The sequence below is a fragment of the Rhinopithecus roxellana genome, chromosome 5, assembly GCF_007565055.1.
Source record: "Rhinopithecus roxellana isolate Shanxi Qingling chromosome 5, ASM756505v1, whole genome shotgun sequence".
Classification (NCBI taxonomy): domain Eukaryota; kingdom Metazoa; phylum Chordata; class Mammalia; order Primates; family Cercopithecidae; genus Rhinopithecus; species Rhinopithecus roxellana.
In genome coordinates, this window is record NC_044553.1 from 34,294,442 (window position 1) to 34,313,455 (window position 19,014).

The 19,014-nt window shown below is 37.7% G+C and overlaps 1 protein-coding gene across 1 annotated transcript; it reads left to right on the top strand.

Annotated features, from left to right (window-relative positions):
* Positions 1–7,059: 7,059 nt before the first annotated feature.
* Positions 7,060–7,500, top strand: LOC104657953 (60S ribosomal protein L36a). Its single transcript, XM_010357823.2, has one exon. The coding sequence runs from the start codon at positions 7,122–7,124 to the stop codon at positions 7,440–7,442; it is 321 nt and encodes a 106-aa protein (XP_010356125.2). The 5' UTR covers positions 7,060–7,121; the 3' UTR covers positions 7,443–7,500.
* The last annotated feature ends 11,514 nt before the right edge of the window (positions 7,501–19,014 follow it).

Sequence of the window (19,014 nt, forward strand, 5' to 3'; positions counted from 1 at the left end):
AGCTCACATACTGTCTTACTGAGAGCATACTAAAGAGACTAGACTTGGGTCTACTGACTCCAACATGAGGCTCTATGCTACTGCTTTGGGGATACAGGATGTACAGAACCTTCATTTCAAACTAGAATCAGATAAAGAGTTGACTTCTTCCAGCTGCTGCCTTTTTCTTTCTCCATAGATACAAATTCCCTGGTATCTTTTTCATGGCTATAGGACTGAAGATCTATTTATTTTCTAATTAAAAACACACCAAGCATGATATACTATTTCTTTGTCTTAGGGGTTCAGAATATCTAGGTGCCGTGTGGTGTGCTGTGCTTTCAGGTCTCTCCATGTGGTCTTAATGATGCTGAAAAAAAATGGGGGATGCAGCTTATGGTCATGGATACATATTGAAATTTGACAAGGGTCAGTAATTGTGCCCCAAGATGCCGTGTGCTCTGCAGGTTGTGAGGGTGTGCTGGTGTGCAGATATTGGCTCAGTCTGTCACAGCTGATCTCCTTTATTTCCCGTTTGTCTGCTGTCATTGGTCTAGACTCTACACTTTATATGCATGCTGTTCACTTCTTCTGCATACCTTTGGTACTGGCTTTTGTCTAATCAAATCCTAAGAGGTCTGCAGGACTAGCTGAAGTCATGTTTGCTGTATGATGAAGCTCCCATTCCTTGACAATTACAGTCATATTGGTCTCCTTCTCCACTGCATTCTTAAAACTTTTGCAGTTTGACCATCCTTTATTCTTTATTATGTGTGGGACAGAATATGTTCCATGCTTCTATCTTCTCTATAAGACTGACAACATATTAAATGTTCATCAAATGAATGTTTGGTCAAAGTCTGCTTTGGTTAGGGTTGCCAGATAAAATATAGACCACACAGTTAAATTTGAATTTCAGATAAACAGTGAAAAGCTTTTTAGTATAAACCTGTTCCAAATAGTGCATGCAACTTTATTGTATTAAAATTCGTTGTTTATTATCTGAAATTCAAATTTAACTGAAGTTTTATTTTTATTTGCCAATTTTGGCAACTGTCTTGGAAGTGTTTTTACTTCAGGCCTCTCTTAGAAAAATTCTTCTTTGTGGTAAAGAATATTTGAGGATTAGGCAATCTCCAAAACTTTTATCTTAACCTATGAAGCACAGGTCTGCTAGGATTTTTAATTAATCTGCTCCAGCTTTTGCCTGTGTAATCCTCACACTCTCATTTAATAAAATGTATTGTAACATAAGTTTTATTTTCCTTATACAGAATATAATCTATGTAAAGTTGTGTATCTTGAATATACAAATACTTTTCATGAATGCTAGATTTCCATGGTTACATAGAAGAAAAATTAGCATGTAGAATTCAAACAAGAAAGCGCCACCAATAACTGACATATAAATGCATAAACATCACTATAGTGTCAGAGTAACGATTTGCCTGTGTTTCCTTCTGTCTCCCATCCCCAGTACCTAACACAAGTGGTAGGTGCCCTATAAATAGCTGGTTCTTACTCTGCCTTCTCTGTCTCATCCATCCTTCAATAGACATTGAAGTCACAGGTCACCAGGATTTCTTCCTTTATACTCAGCTTTCTAAGTCAGTGGTTCTCCAAGTGTCATCAGTCCCTTGGCCAGTAACTGTCAGCCACACCTGATAACTTGTAAGAAATGCACATTCTTAGGCCCCATTCCTGAGAAAGAGATGAGAAACTGCCTGAGAAACAGATGAGAAACTGCCTGAGAAACACTAGGGGTGAGACCAACCATCTAGGTTTTAACAAGCCCTGCAGGTGGTTCTGATTGCACTCTTAAAGAACCACTGGGAAAACCAATGGTTCCCTATGTTTTTATATATAACATACAGATAATGGATGTGTAGGTAATGATCACACTGCTGAAATGAACTTGATACAAATAAATCTTAGTCACTAGTGAGACTTTAACAGGACTTTCCTTTGTTTTACTTTTTACCCCTTTCCTCCTGTTTGTCTTCGTCCTCACAATCTAAGGCCTTGTTTTTTCACTTTTACCAAGTAGTATGTTGAAAAGAAAAGGTCTGGCCATTCGTCTCCCCTCTTCCTCCTCCTCTTCGTCTCCCTTGTTCCCTTCCTCCTCTGCTTTCCTCTTTTCTCCCTTCTCTTTTTCTATTTTATTTGGTTTGAATGTTGAGTTTAGCCATTGAAATCCTTCAACAGGCAGTTCTCTCATCCTCTCTCTCACTCACATAAATGAGCCTGGACTAGCATTGTCTTGACTGATCCTAAAATTTTATTTTCAGCACACCTAAACAGGTTGCTCTGACCAGCTTTTCATGTCCACTTTCTTGATTCTTTAGCTTCTAAACAGTTGTGTCTTCATCCATTCCTCTTTCTTAATCTTTCAGATCTCTGCTATTACTTGCTGTTCCTGCAGGTCACTACCCAAAGAGCACGCCCCATTTGATGTATGCGTTGCTTTCACTAAAATCCACTTTTCATCGCCATTACTCCCACTCTTTCCAGGCAGGGATGCTTTGTAAATACACACACATATTTGAGGAAATGAAATTTGTTGCTTATACTTTCCAGAATTGGCCATTTACTAAGATTCTATATATCTAATTCATAATTACTTTTGTTTCTTACGTAGGACAATTCTTCTATTTCTAATTTCATAAAACTGTGCCCCAGCAGTTTATCCCTTCAGGAGACGGCAATTAGGAGAAGAAATATTTTCTAATTCTTACCCTGCTTTCATTGTTTCTAAAAAATCTTCTGAGGGTAATCCATAGGCTAAACAGAAATTGTAAACTCTCTTTGAAAATTGATTCTTTTTTTTAACGTAAAATTCACATAACATAAAATTTATCATTTTAACCATTTTAAAGTATGAATAATTCAGTGGTTTTTAATACATTCAAAATATTGTGTGAACATCACCACTGTCTAATTCCAGAACATTCCCATCAACCCCAAATAACCCCCATACCTGTGAGTCGTCAATTTCCTTCTCCTTTCAGCCCCTGTAAACCACTAATCTACTTAGTGTCTCTAGAGAGTTTCCTTTTTTGGAGATTTTATTTAAATGGATCATATAATATGCAGTCTTTGGTGTCTGGCTACTTTCAATTAACATAGTGTTTTGAAGGTTTTTCCATATTGCAGCATGATCAATACTTCAGTCTCTCGTATGACAGCATAATATGCCACTGTAAGGATATACCACAGACTGTTCATTCATCAGTCAATAAACATTTAGGTTGTTTCCACCATTTGGCAACAATGAATAGTGCTATAATAAACATTTGTGGTGAATTTTTTGTGTGAATGGTTATATTGGTTTTTATATACCTGGGAGTGGAATTGCTGGGTCATTTGGTAACTCCATGTTGAAATTTTTGAGGAACTGTCAAAGTGTTTTTGACAATAGCCGTAGCAGTTACCATTCCATCAGCAAGCTATGAGGCCTGGAATTTCTCCACATCTTCTCTAGCACTTGTTATTCTATGGGTTGTGTGTGTGTGTGTGTTTTATTACAGCCAAGCTAGTGAGTATAAAATGGTGTTTCATTATGGCTTTAATTAGCATTTCTCTAATGAATAATCATTTTGAGCATTTTTTAATATTTATTTTTTTCACATTATTGCTGACTTGAAGATTGAACATCTTTTCATGTGCTTATTTTCCATTCACATACTTTGTTTGAAAAAATGACTGTTCAAATTCTTTGCACATTTTTAAATTAGGTTTTTAGTATGATTGTTGAGCTGTAAGGGCTATTTATATATTTTAGATACTAGACCATTATCAGATATATGAAGTACAGATATTTTCTTCCATTATGTGGGTTGTCTTTTTACTTTTATAGTGTTCTTGGACACACACAAACACAAGTTAATTATCATGAAGTTAAACTTGGTAATGTTTTTGTTTGCTGCTTGTACATTTGGTGTCATAGTTAAGAAACCATTGGTTGATCTAATGTCATAAATATTTCTACCTGAATTTCCTTCTAAGAATTTTATGCTCTCAGCTTTTGCATTTAGGTAATTAATCAATTTTGAGTTAATTTTTGTGTATGTTTGAGGCTGGGGTCCAAATTCAAAGTTTTGCATGTGAATATCCAGTTGTTCCGCCACCATTTGTTGAAAAGATTATTCTTTCTCAGTTAAATGGTCTTGACGTATTTCATTGAAAATCAGTTGATCATAGGCATGGGTTTACTTCTGGGCTCTATTCCACTGATCTCTATGTCTATTTTTATGCCTGTATCACAGTATTTTGATTACTGTACTTTCGCAATAAGTTTTGAAATCAAGAAATATAAGTCCTTTAAACTTATTCTTTCTTTTCAAGATCATTTTAGCTATTTGGGATCTTTTGAATTTTCGTATGAATTTTAGAATTAGCTTGCCAGTTTATGCAAACCAGCAATTAGCATTTCAATAACGATTGAATCTGTCCATTCAATCTGTCAATTTGGGGAGTGAGGCCATCTTAATGACATTGAGTCTTCCAGTGTATGAATGCGGGATGTCTTTCCATTTCTTTAATTTATTTCTACAACTTTTTTTGTAATTTTCAGTATTTAAATCTTTTACTTCATTAGTTAAATTTGTTCCTGAATGTTTTATTCTTTTTGATGCTATTGTAAATGGTATCATTTTCTTAATTTGCTTTTCAAATAATTTGTTGTTAGCTTATAGAAAAGCAGCTGATTTCGTATGTCGATTTGGTATCCTACAACTTTATTGAATTTATTTATTTTTTAGCTCTAACAACTTTATGGAGTTTTGGGGATTGTCTGTATATATAAGATCAAGTCATTCACAGACAGATACTTTTACCTCTTCTTTTTCAATCTGCCTGGCTTTTATTTCCTTTTTTTGTCTTATTGCATTAGCTAGGAACTCCAGTACAATGTTGAATACAAGTGGTGAGAGAGGACATTCTTGCTGTGTCCCTGATCTTGCAGGGAAAGTTTCTAGGCCTGTTCTAGTGTCTGCTGCCTGAGAAAATGGATAACAGTTGGGACAAGCAATATACCAACCAAAACTCTTGGGAGGAAAGGCTGGGAATGAGATGTTTTGGGAAGAAGAGTTTTGAAAATGTCTGACATATTTCTGGGATCTCCACGGTCAAACGCAGTCCCAGGACTGTTCACAAGCTCAGGAAAGACCTAAGAAGACCCAAAGCAATCACCTCTGGCAGACTTCTAGGCTCTGTGAAACCAGGATGTAAAGTCTGAGACAGAGACTAATGCATTTATGCTTGTAAATGTTATGTATACATATAAAAATATATATTATTACAACATACAATGTTTCAGTAGCTTTTGGGATACACGTGGTTTTTGGTTACATGGATGAATTGTGTAGTGGTGAAGCCTGAGATTCTAGTATACTTGCTGCTTGAGCAGTGTACATTGTACTCAATGTGTAATCTTTTCATTCCTCAGTCCTCTTTCACCGTTCCCCTCTTGAGTCTCCAATGTCCGTTATACCACTCTGTATGACTTTGCATACCCATAGCTTAGCTCCGACTTATAGGTGAGAACATACAGTATTTGATTGTTCATTCCTGAATTACTTTACTTGGAATAATGGCCTCCAGCTCCATCCAAGTTGCTGCAAAAGACATTAGTTCATTCTGTTTGTGGCTGATTAGTATTCCATGGTATATATATTGTCACATTTTCTTTATCTACTCATCAGTTGACGGACACTTAGGTTGGCTCCATATCTTTGCAATTGTGAATTGTGCTGCCATAAACATTCATGTGCAGGTGCATTTTTGATATAATGACTTATTTTCCTTTGGGTAGATACCCAGTAGTGGGATTGACGAATTGAATGACATATCTACTTTTAGTTCTTTGAGAAAACTCCAAACTGTTTTCCATAGAGATCAGACTAATTTACATTCCCACCAGCAGTGTGTACATGTTCCCTTTTCACCACATCCACCCAATTTTTGACTTTTTAATAATGACCATTCTGACTGGGATAAGGTGGTATCTCATTGTGGTTTTAATTGCATTTCCCTGATTAGTGATGTTGTACATGTTTTCTCATGTTTGTTAGCCATTTTTGTATCTTTTGAGAAATGTCTATTCATGTAATTTGCACACTTTTTATGGGATTGTTTTTTTCTTGCTGACTTATTTGAGTTTCTTGTAGATTCTGGATATTAGTCCTTTGTCAGATACATAATTTGCAAATATTTTCTCACATTTTGTGAGTTGTCTGTTTATTCTGATGACTTTATTATGTAGCTTTTTAGTTTAATTATGTCCCGTTAATTTTTTTATTATGTCATATTTGCTTTTGGGGTCTTAGTAATAAACTCTTTGCCTAGGCCAGTGTCCAGAAGTGCTTTCCCTAGGTTTTATGCTAAAATTTTTATGCTTTTGGGTCTTAGATTTAAGTCTTTGATCCATCTTCAGTTGAGTTTTATAGATGGTGAGAGATCAGAAACCAATTTCATTCTTCTACATGTGGCCATTCAATTTTCCCAGCACCATTTATTGAATTGGGTGTTCTTTCTCCAATTTATGTTTTCCTATGCTTTGTTGGAGATCAGTTGGTTGTAAGTATTTGTTTTTATTTCTGAGCTCTCTATTCTGTTCCATTGATCTGTGTATCTACCTTTATGCCAGTACCATGCTGTTTTGGTTACTATAACTTTGTAGTATAATTTGAAGTCAGGTAATGTGATACCTCCAGATTTGTTCTTTTTGCTTAGGATTTATGCTTGTAAATGCTTTTGACAACGTTCCCTCGGGTAACAGCTTTAGTACTAGGCAATTTCCCAGTCAGGTTGGATAAATACTGGCCTTTTGAGTAGGTCTTCCAGGGAATCATTACTACATAAGAATTCTTTGTTACTTTGTTACATTCTGCTCCATCAGATAGTGGTACCTGCTCCCTCAGATAGTGGTACCTGGAATGATGACTGTTATTTTCAAGGCTGCTGTTGAGCTGGGTAGCAGGGGATAGTACTAGGGTAAATCAAAACACAAATTAATGCTTCTTACAGAGAGTTAGCCAGTTTTTAGTTTGCATGCTTGTGTTAAAAATGTTATCTGGGCTATATACTTCCGTTTGCGGCGCGGCTTCTTTCTTTCTTCCCGTGTCGATATCGCTCTTGCAAGCATGGTTAACGTCCCTAAAACCCGCCGGATTTTCTGTAAGAAGTGTGGCAAGCACCAACCCCACAAAGTGACACAGTACAAGAAGGGCAAGGATTCTCTGTATGCCCAGGGAAAGCGGCGCTATGACAGGAAGCAGAGTGGCTATGGTGGGCAAACTAAGCCGATTTTCCGGAAAAAGGCTAAAACTACAAAGAAGATTGTGCTAAGGCTTGAGTGCGTTGAGCCCAACTGCAGATCTAAGAGAGTGCTGGCTATTAAAAGATGCAAGCATTTTGAACTGGGAGGAGATAAGAAGAGAAAGGGCCAAGTGATCCAGTTCTAAGTGTCGTCTTTTATTATGAAGACAATAAAATCTTGAGTTTATGTTAAAAAAAAAAAAATGTTATCTGGATTGCATCAATCTTTTGGTTAGATTCCAGAGTTCTGAAAAGGTTGATTCCGATAGTTTTGGCCAGATTTTTAAAGTTATTTTCAGGGAGGATCATGTTCTTAGAGTCTTTTAATCTGCCATTTTCTATAATGTCTGGGAATTGATTATCGAAGAACAAGATCTCCCCTTTCCTGGATAGCTTGATAAATGGATCACACCTACTGGGCATATTTAGTCTGGCCAGAAAAAAGAGGATTCATGTAGTGTTCTCTCTAGCCCCATGTCGCCATATTTTTCCAGAGTCTAATATAATGGAATTCTAAGTATTTAATATTATGACTCATGGCATTTTGTGTAACCAATATCAGTAATAATGCAATTAAAAACCAAGTCCTAAATTTATACAGCAGTTTTAAAATGGTAACAATGGGGATGTGTATTATCAGTTTATTTTCTTCTACCATACTGTGTAAGAGGGGTTTTTTATTAACCTGCTAACATAAAGGATGAACAAAATCATGAGTAAATAATTCTTACTGTCTTCAGATGAATCCTGCTGTTGCTAGAGGTTAGTAGAAAGAATAATTGATTGAGTGCATCTTATATGGAGAAAATTCAACTATAGGTGTGGTTAGGCTAAGGGTCAATTACTTTCTATAAAAGGGAATAAGAAAATGCTGAGGAATTATTTGCCTATCTTGGATATCAGCTAACATTTCTTTTAGGAAGGGGAAGGACATAGATTATCAAGCAGCTTGGGCAAATAGCACTGGATGGGGATTCAAGATAGAGTTCAAATCACTAATTCTATGTATAGCCTCTAAGGCTCTCTGAGGCTTAATTTGTCATGTAATTTCTGAAGTGATTTGTTTAGACCTGGGTTGCAGACAAGTGATAATGACATTGCATCCTCCTGCTGGATAATGCTTATGTTCTATTGAATCAAATGGACACATACACAACAAGACTATCACCGACTTTTAGAATTTTGTGTTCTTGAACAAGGTTTATCAGAGTTATTCAGTGGCATTCGGTAAAATTAGCACCACCAATAAGAATAAGGTTGAACTAGAAATAAGTCTAAGTGTACTATACAGAATCCTGGTCAAGTTCTCACTGTGGTCATACTTACTTTGGACTGCCAGAGCTAATGGAATTCCATATAAGGACTTTCATAAGTTCTATTACAGGTCTAAGAACATGGGTAAGACATCTTGAGGCTGGCCATACTTTATTGGTCCAATATGCAATATTTATTCCACTTAAATGATCACACTGTGACTTTAGGATTGTCTGACAAACCCCAGAGGAGGTCTATTTTGCCACACTGGAAATGACTGTCGTGATAAATGCTTCTGCTAATTTTTTTCACTTATTCTTCTCTCAAATTGCTCTATGTAGAGAGGCAAGAAGTAGTGTACAGTGATCACTGGACTATGACTGAAGGGATAGGAGTGTTAGTTTTAACTCTGCCTCTAACTCAGTGGCCTTAGCTACTTGAATTGGCTTGGTGGGCTGGGTCTTCATCTATGAAATGGATTGGATCAGTGGCTTTGCAAGTGTGATGTGTAGAATTCAAAGGGCTCTACGAAGTTGCTTTGGACTGCTTTAGGGTGTGAGAGTAGGTCTGTATAGGTAGGACTCTACACCCCCTTTTAACTATGACCGTTTTAATTGTTTGTTTTATATATTTGAGCCTCTGAGTACAAAAATCTTTAAGGGAAGATTCTGAGGCCCTGAAGGTCTGTTTCTGGAAGATTGCATTTATGAATCTCTTTGGCCCATTGTCACTGAACTCCGTGTTTCTAACTTAAGCACAACAAAACTGTGCAACTTTAAAATTAATGGGAGTTCCACAAGTAGCAGCCAAAGAACTAGCAGCACTCTTTAAGAAAGGTCAGTGGTTACAGGGACGTGTGGGATGGTACAGTGTGTGGAGCGTCCTTGTCAAGTGTGCATTTATTGATAATGATGATGACACAAGTATTCTGACAGTAGCTAGATATTTTTGGTATATACATGTTCTTTTTCGCTGTAGTGCATTTTTATTTTTGTCATATTTTGCCAAACAATAAATAAGACATCATTAATATTCATGAGAGGTTGCAGGAAGAAAATGTTGAGTTTATTTTGCTCTCAGGGACACAAACCACTGAAGAGAAGATGCTGTAAACTTGTCATTGGAGAATAAAATAGCAACAACAACAATAATGATCTACCTAATTCTCCAGGGTACATTAAAAGCACACAGAGTTGCCCAAACTCATTTATGAAAGTGAAACACATTGTAAGGCCCCAAATTTTACCGTTATGTGCCTTGATTTGACCCCCTCCCCCCCTAGAGTATACCTGAACCCATTCTAACTTTCTCACAGATAGCAGAAACTTAAACTTAGATGCAGAGCCAAAAGGGCTTCTTGCTACTATAATAGGAATTATATTTAGCTGCTAATATTTATATTTTCTCCAATAGATTGTGCTTTCCTTGGGACCAAGGAATCTGTGTTCCCAAGAGTGCCTGGCACAGTATTTTGCCCATAGTTGAAGTTCAATACATGATTGTCAAAGTGAAAAGTTAAGGGATGTTTAGACAAAAAAAAAAAAAAAAATCTAGGTCACAAAGGCATTTTTGCAGAACCCATGTATATTTTCTGGCCTGAGTTTGCTGGCAGCCATGCTTAGGCTGGGACCAGTGGAAATGGGTCTAGAGCCTGCCTCAGAGTGGCCGACAAGTCATCTGAAGAATCAAGATGAAAACTTCCATTTCAAGCAACGGGGAAGGTGCTGCTCTCCTCATTTAGGATTCATTGACACTTAGGAATAAATATGAAACTCAACTGAAACCTACCTCAGTTTGCATACATGAGAAAATGATCACATTCTTCAATACAGGGATCCTTAAGCCACAGGCCGTGGACTGTTACCGGGCCACAGACCAGGTACCTGGCCACATAGCAGGAGGTAAGCAGAGGTCAAGGAGCTAGCGAAGATTCGTCTGTATTTACAGCCACTCCCCATTGCCTGCATTACTGCCTGAGCTCTGCCTCCTGTCAGATCTCAGATGTGGCATTAGAGTCTCGTAGGAGCATGGACCCTATTGTGAACCGCACATGCAAGGGATCAAGGTTGTGGGCTCCTTCTGAGAATCTAATACCTGATGACCTGTCACCATCTCCATCACCCCCAGATGGGACCATCTAATTGCAGGAAAACAAGCTCAGAGCTCCCACTACGTTATGGTGAGTTTATAATTATTTCATTATATATTGCAATGTTATAAAAATATAAATAAAGTGCACAGTAAATGTAACGCACTTGAATAATTCCAAAACCATCCCCCAACCCCGCAACTTTTTCATGGTCTGTGGAAAAATTGTCTTTTATGAAACCAGTCCCTGGTGCCAAAAAGGTTGGGGCAACTGCTTTAATAGAACTCCCGGCGCTTCCCAGGTGAGGCGATGCCTCGCCCTGCTTCAGCTCTCGCTGGTCAGGCTGAATGCTCGTCATCGCTGGCCATCAGAGAAATGTAAATCAAAACCACAATGAGATACCATCTCACACCAGTTAGAATGGCAATCATTAAAAAGTCAGGAAACAACAGGTGCTGGAGAGGATGTGGAGAAATAGGAACACTTTTACACTGTTGGTGGGATTGTAGACTAGTTCAACCATTATGGAAAACAGTATAGCGATTCCTCAAGGATCTAGAACTAGAAGTACCATATGACCCGGCCATCCCATTACTGGGTATATACCCAAAGGATTATAAGGCATGCTGCTATAAAGACACATGCACACGTGTGTTCATTGCGGCACTATTCACAATAGCAAAGACTTGGAATCAACCCAGATGTCCATCAGTGACAGACTGGATTAAGAAAATGTGGCACATATACACCATGGAATACTATGCAGCCATAAAAAAGGATGAGTTTGTGTCCTTTGTAGGGACATGGATGCAGCTGGAAACCATCATTCTCAGCAAACTATCACAAGAAGAGAAAACCAAACACCGCATGTTCTCACTCATAGGTGGGAACTGAACAATGAGATCACTTGGACTCGGGAAGGGGAACATCACACACCGGGGCCTATTATGGGGAAGGGGGAGGGGGGAGGGGTTGCACTGGGAGTTATACCGGATCTAAAGGACAAGCTGATGGGTGCTGACGAGTTGATAGGTACAGCACACCAACATGGCACAAGTATACATATGTAACAAACCTGCACATTATGCACATGTACCCTAGAACTTAAAGTATAATAATAATAATAAAATAGAACTCCTACTTCCCAAATGTTTCTCATATTATTCTAAAGAGCAGACAGGGTTGAGAAACATGAAGACCTGGAAAGAATATGGGCTTCGGAGTCCAAGTCTTAGGTTCAAATCCTTCTGTGTCCACTGACTGTCTCCATCATACTGAATGTAGAGCAGTGCATAACAGCTTGGCTGGTTCTGTCACCGTTGCATTGTGTGATTCTAGAGCTCGCTGTATATCAGTTTCCCGTATGGTAGATGGGTATAATACTAATCCTTGCCTTATAGGGTAGTTGTGATGATTACAGAAGTTGTATGTGTAACATTTGAGTAATATGTGATCAAGGACTTAGTTCCTGTCTCATTGTAAATTCTATACAAGTAATTTGTATTATTGTTGTTGTTATCTACCCAACTAAGCTTCAGTTACATCTTCTGTAAATGGGGTGGTAATTATCTTTAAAAATTATGTGAAGGTATAAAATGACATTTTAGAAGTCCTTAATATATCATAAATATTCAATAAATTTGAGCTTTTATTTGTATAACATGATTATTATCAATTTGGATCTCAGTAGTTGGAAAAAGCCTGTTCTATACATACAGTAATTGGTCATCCTAAAAGAGAGGCACGCAAGTGGTCTTACCATTCCCTAGTTGTCCATGTACCAGCTTTCTGCCATGAATTGTTTCTCTCAGAAAGAAAAATGTGTTGGTCAGCTTGTTGGCATTTTGCTACTGAATATAGGATTTAGGCTCAAGTAGACATAGGTTTTTGGCTTGATCTCTGAACGAGGACCTCTGATACAGAATCTGGAGTTTAATCATAATCATATTACTGAGAATGGGTATATTATTTTACTTCCCTGGCTTTCAGGTTATTTTTAGGTAAAATGAAGGAACTGTAATGGAGCGATGATGAAGACTGAATACACTGGTGCAGTAAAGCACTTAGTACAGTACCTCTGGTTGCTTAGGAAATTTTATTTTCCTCCTTTCTTCATCTATAAAATCAAGACTTTTCATGAGATTTCCTTTTTAAGATCATTTCCAACTTCAGCATTTAGTCTCAATATGATTTTATACATCATGCATTGGGATCTCCATGGAATTTTTGCATCTTGATATCTTATGTCACTAGAGGAATTTTAGTGCAACAAAGCAGTACTCTAATGCTGTTGAATGTTAACATTTATTTTCTTACAATTAGTTAAAATTAGATTGCCTTGACTATGCAGAAAAGGGCAAATATTTGAATCATGTACATAATGATTGGTATTTGCCAAAAATTCAAATTCATTGATTAGTCAAGGCCAAACAGTTTGAGATCATCCAAGGATCTAGAGAAATTAACCCCACTGTATGAATATATTTTCTTTGTAAATCCTACTGATGACGCTTCGGGGAAAATAGTGTATTAAAACATAAAGATGGTTCAGAGAGAAGTCTTTTAAGCCAAAACATTCTAAAAGGTTTTGCTATAGTGTCCATCCAGACATTCTGAAAGGCAGGTTAGATGTGTCATCCTTGCTTAACCACTGAAGAAATTAAAACACCAAAAAGAATGAGAGCTTCATCTATTTCCGAGCAAGGAAGGAACCAAGCTGAGATTAGAAAGATTAGAATGCAAATGGCACTATTATCTAGACTTAAATAAAACAATGTGTAACCCAAAATGTGTATTTACAAAATATTTCTAGAGTTACATGACTCTATTGGAGTGTATTTTCCCTCTTACTATTCAATATTCCATTTAACTCTAGGAGACACCGTAAGAACCACAGAGTGTTAAACTTGGGGCTTGGAAATCAGAGTCTGTCCCTGAATTTCACAAAGGAAACGACTGAAATCAAAAGAAGGCAAGGTACAGCTGTTTGCGTTTTCAGGCCTGTGTGTAAGTGGTCACCACCTATGTGGTACAGAATGCGACATATTTTTTTTGTTGTTGTTGTTTCGTTTTTGGTTTTGTTTTTTAATTCTGGAAGCTTGATTTTGTTTGCCTGGAGCCACAGTAGGGTTTGTTCTCTTCATCTCCTCTTCCCCTTTCTCTCCCCTAGCTGATTTCCATGCATTCTGGTTTCAAATACATTCTAAGGCCAAGTACATTGAGGAGAAATAATACATACATGACCCAGAGTGGAGCTTAACTTAGGTTGTCAAACCAACAGAGAGAGAGAGGAGAAAGAGAGGTAGGAAGTCACGGAGGGAGGGAAGAAGAAAATGATGGAAAAAAAAAAACTTCTTAAAAATCAACCTGTGAAACAAAACACTGCTTGCCAAATATGTGTCTGGCTCCTGTGGACTTTCTAGTTCTGCCTGATTACACATTTCCCCAGTAGGTTCCTGAATCTAAAAGAATTTACCTAGCTGAATGTAGGGGCAGGTTGGATAGAAAAGTCTGTATAACACATGAATTTCCCTCCCTGTATTTCTGGCCCTTGTCCTTTGAGTTTCCTGGCAGAGTCAGGATTACCCAATCTGTACAAGCTTTGTGTAAAGGAAGGAACGTGAGTCTGGAGTAAGGCAGTCAGGGGTGTGAATTCCAGTTTTGTTATTTAGGACTTGTGTGGCCTTGGACAAGTCCCTTGATGACTCTGGAATTTGAAACCCACCTTTAACATGGAATAAAGATAATTCTTTTTTACAGTGTTCTGACTATAACAGATAATCCATTATAATGCCCTTAATCAGGGGCTATCTCAGATTAGGTACTTCGTATTTACAAGGGATTACTATTAGTTGGTACAAAAGTAATTGTGGTTTTTGCCATTAAAAGTAATGGCAAAAACCACAATTACTTTTAATATTTTTTTAAAAAAACATGCACTTGGCTGTTTTGAGGTATCAACCCATTTTTGCCTGATTATCTTAAATTACTGCCAGTAGTTGCTTTACCAAGGTTTTAAATGCAGAACAGTCACAGGATCCTCAAAGCTGAGCTGCTTAATCTGAATTTTCCTCCCCGTTGTTCCTTTGTGTTCTGCATAATACTTTGTAGACCCGGGTCAGGCTCAGTCAAGTAAAACTTCATTCTGATGACTTAGGGTTGGTGTGTGATGAAGAAGGAGCCATAGGGCATATGCATATGTATGAAAACTTGGGGGTCAGGCTGGAAGTTTTGTTAAATCTGCAAAAAAACAGATATTGCGTTAAACTACAAACTAATGATAGTTTTCTCAGGGGTTTGAAGGAGAAAATGTTATTGGTATCCTTATGGTCAACTCTATGCAGGACTGGAAATATATCTCTTTTTAAATAATATTATTTCCAATTATAAAAGCAACCCCTGATCATTATACAAAATCTGGAAATTTTAAACAGTAGAAGTGACTGTCATTGACAGGAGAATACATTTTATTTTAGTACAAAACTAGGTGAATATGCTATGCATAGTAGAGATGTATACCTACTATGTAAACATTTCTTAGAGAACTGAGGTTAACCCCTGTTATTAAACAGCTGTGGATCACAGGTTGTTTGAGGATGTACTAACTCTATATTACATTCTTGAAACTTCACCATGTGTATGTTCAGCATCCTGAAAACACACACAACCACTTGTATACATTCACAAAGCTCTACTGAGCACTGTTGCTTTGTGGGCTGCCTGAGAAATTGGAATCTCCAAACCTGAGTGGGTTTGGAATTTGAGAAGCCAACCAGTGAGAAATACAATTTTAGTACAAAAGGTGGAAGAGGATTTGAAGTAGAAGAAATAGCAAACAGTAAAACCTAGACTAGGAAAGTCCATTGTTGCATACCTAGACTTCACTCTCAAAATCTCCTTGCATCTCATAGTATCAACCCATGAAATGGTTATTTGTGTCCCAATATAACTTCTTACATCATCATTATCTGTGTTAAATTTGAAGAGCCCAGGAGGCAAGAATTGGGGCAATTTGACTTTGTTTTTCATAATACCATGCAGAAATTGAAAAAAAAAAAAATGGCTTGTAATGATTTTATCGGGACCCAGACCTTTGGGGAGTATTGATTTTAACTTGAATAGTTATGTGGTAGGAAGAAATGGAAGTTTTCATTAGGCAAATTCAAGTCAGTATTGCTTTGTTCGATATAAAACCGACAATAATAATTAGGATTTAAGAGATACCAGGAAATAAGAAAAAGTGGCAGAAAGTGTTTTTACTGCTCTGTGTACAATGCCTTGATATGGAAAATGATTTTAAATGGCAGAGCATAATAAAGCAGAGATCTCTGGTGTGTGAGTTTTAAGCTCTAGCAAATGGTGCTTTCTTGGGAAAAGAAAGCAATAGATATGTTGAGTGTTCTTGTTGAGTGCACTTGCCCAGTACTTGTAGAAGGACAGAATTTCATTCATCCGCTCATTCATTTATTTTTCATGAAAATGATTGTTGAGCACCTACCATGTTCTAGGCTGCATTCTACATGCTATGGATATAGCCATGGACAAAATTTGACAACAGTCCTTGCATGGAGTTTACAATCTCAGTGGGGAAGGTGGAAAATAAACTAAATATATAATATGATAATCAGGTAGTGATAAGTGGTATAAATAAAAATAAGGCAGAGAAAAGGTTGGAGAGTATGTGGTTGTGCTAGTTTAGATAGCATCTTTGAATGAAGGAGAGAGAAGAGTCAACAGTAACCTAAGGAAAATGAACCTTGGGGGCACTGACTGAACATTGGAAAGGGCCATAAGAAGAGCTGAGGAACTTCGTGCTCAGAATAAAAAGGTCACAGCATGGAAGAGTATGAGTGGCATGGACTTTAGAATCAGGTAGATCTGGATTTGAATCTTTTCCATTGAGCGAGAACTTTGTGATTTAGGCCAAATTAGTTAAACTCTCTGAGTCTCTGTTTCATCATCTGTGAAGAAGAGTATCTTTTCTTCAGGGTTGCTAAGGATTAATCATGCATCAAAATGTATAAGCTTAGTTTTCATTCTAATATCCTCAATCCATTTCTTGATTATAAGCATGTGTTATAAAGCACCTTACAGATATGATCTCATTTAATCCTCAGAACAATGTTGTGATAAATAGCACTATTACTCTCATTATACAGATGTATGGAAACTTAGGCACAGAGAAGTAAAGTTACTTGTCCAGGTTTGTACAGTTAAGTGATGGTGTCATGTTTAAATGCCCAAGAAACCTGACCCTGTCAGTAGTTCCAGTATCTGTTGTTGCCATCTTTATGTCCATGAGTACCCAATGTTTAGCTCCCACTTATAAAAGAGAACATGCAAAATTTAGTTTTCTGTTTCTGCAATAATTTGCGTAGGATAATAGCCTCCAGCTCTATCCATGTTGCTGCAAAGGACATGATTTTGTTTTTTTCAATGGCTGTGTGGTGTTCCATGGTATATACATACCACATTTTCTTTATCCAATCCGATATGGATGGGCACCTAGGTTGATTCCGTGTTTTTGTGAATGTGTATAGTGCTGCAATGAATATACAAGTGCATGTGTCTTTTTGTGGAGTAATTTATTTTTCTTTTGGTATATACTCAATAAGTGGGTTTCTGGGTCAAATGGTAGTTATGTCTTAACTTCTTTGAGAAATCTCCAAGCTGCTTTCTACAGTGGCCGAGCTAATTTACCTTCCCTCTAACAGCGTATAAGTGTTCCCTTTTCTCCATAGCCTTTTTAATAGTAGCCATACTGATGGGCTTTACTGTCCTCAGTTATGAAGTGAAGGCACTGGAAGAGATGGTCCCTCAACACCATCCATTCTTGTGTTCTCTGATCTATGGGTACAGTGAGGAAGAAGTAGGTGTTGTCTGAGAAGCAAGTCCGAACTCTCAGATGGGGCCAGAATATAGTTGTTTGTGAATGTCAGCTTCTGGCTGCAGCACAGTATGGTCTAGAGCATCTGGATATCTGTACTAGTAAGGAAGGTGTTCTGCTGTTATGTGTCCATTTTATTATTCACAGTCTCTTTCATGAACCTGCCAATTTTCTGCATGCTAAACATGGAATATAGTTTGGTGTGGACAAATTGGTGATCTTTGTGATGCCTATTCTGAAATTTTGATCCTCTTGTTTTCAGAGATCTGTTTGTATCCTGAACATTGAATACAAAAAAGGTGAGAGAGGATTCTCAGCATAAGAAATTGCAAACACAGAAAGTAAATATCCATCAAGAAAAAAAATGTTTGTGTACAGATAGCAGTAGTGGAATGGTGTGAGCGGAGAGGATAAGGACACAGGGACATCACAGAATAAAAAAAAATCATAAACATGCTTTGTGGGAATGGCAAAATCATAAGACTCTGAAGCTTCTTTCAGGGGTCAGATGGTTTCTCACGACCTTTCCCCTGTCTTTCGGCTATATGCTCCTTTCTCAAGTATACATGAACTAATTTTAGCAACCTTTCAAAATACTTTAAAGAAACAAGGCTGCCCTATTCTGGGTCCTAGCAGGGAACAAATTTACCCGAGACTGTTAAAATAAAAGATGTATAGTGAGTGACTACCACCAGAGGTGTTGGCTGCATTAAGTGAATAATCAAGGGATAGAGATGCTTCCAGAAACAAGCAGTTAACCATGGGTGTCTCTAAGAGTGAAGGGGTGAAGAGAGAAAACATAGGGTTATTAGAGCCTAGTTAGAGCTGGATGCATGAAGGAGGGAGATTCAGCCAGTGGGAGCTAAAGCATGAGGGACACAAGTACAGCCCACAGTGTGGGGCTGAAGGAAGGAGGGATGGATCAGGGAAGAAATCCTCCTATTATGTTATATATTTGTAAACTAGAAATTCAACATAGTGATAGCCAAGGTGTCCAACAGGGTTTCATTCCTTTCTGATGATTCTGGAGAAGAATCCATTTCCTTGCTTTTCCAGCTTCTGGAAATTACTTACATTCCTTGACACATGGTCCCTTCCTCCATCTTCGTAGCCAGTAATGCAATAGAGTTGAGTCTTCTGACCCTTCTCCCATCATTACGTCTCTTTCTCTGACCACAGCTGGGAGATGTTCTCTACTTTTAAGATTTCATGTAAGTACCTTGGGTTCACCCAGATAATCTAGAATAATCTCTCTAATTCAATGTTCTTAACCCTAATCACATCTGCAAAGTCGCTTTTGCCATTCTGAGAATCAGGGCATGGACATCTTTTGGGGGCCGTTATTCTGCCTAGTATTGCAGTCTCCTTGTGAGGGGATTTCCTTACAAGGCACATAGCAGGACAGAGAGGGAGAAAAGAGGTCTGAGTGTGTGGAGGTGGCCAAATGAAGAACAGCCAGCACAGAGGCAATCTGACATCTATGTCTCAT

Excerpts from the sequence above, each read along its gene's own strand:
- LOC104657953 (XM_010357823.2), top strand. The coding sequence starts at position 7,122 with ATGGTTAACGTCCCTAAAACCCGCCGGATTTTCTGTAAGAAGTGTGGC.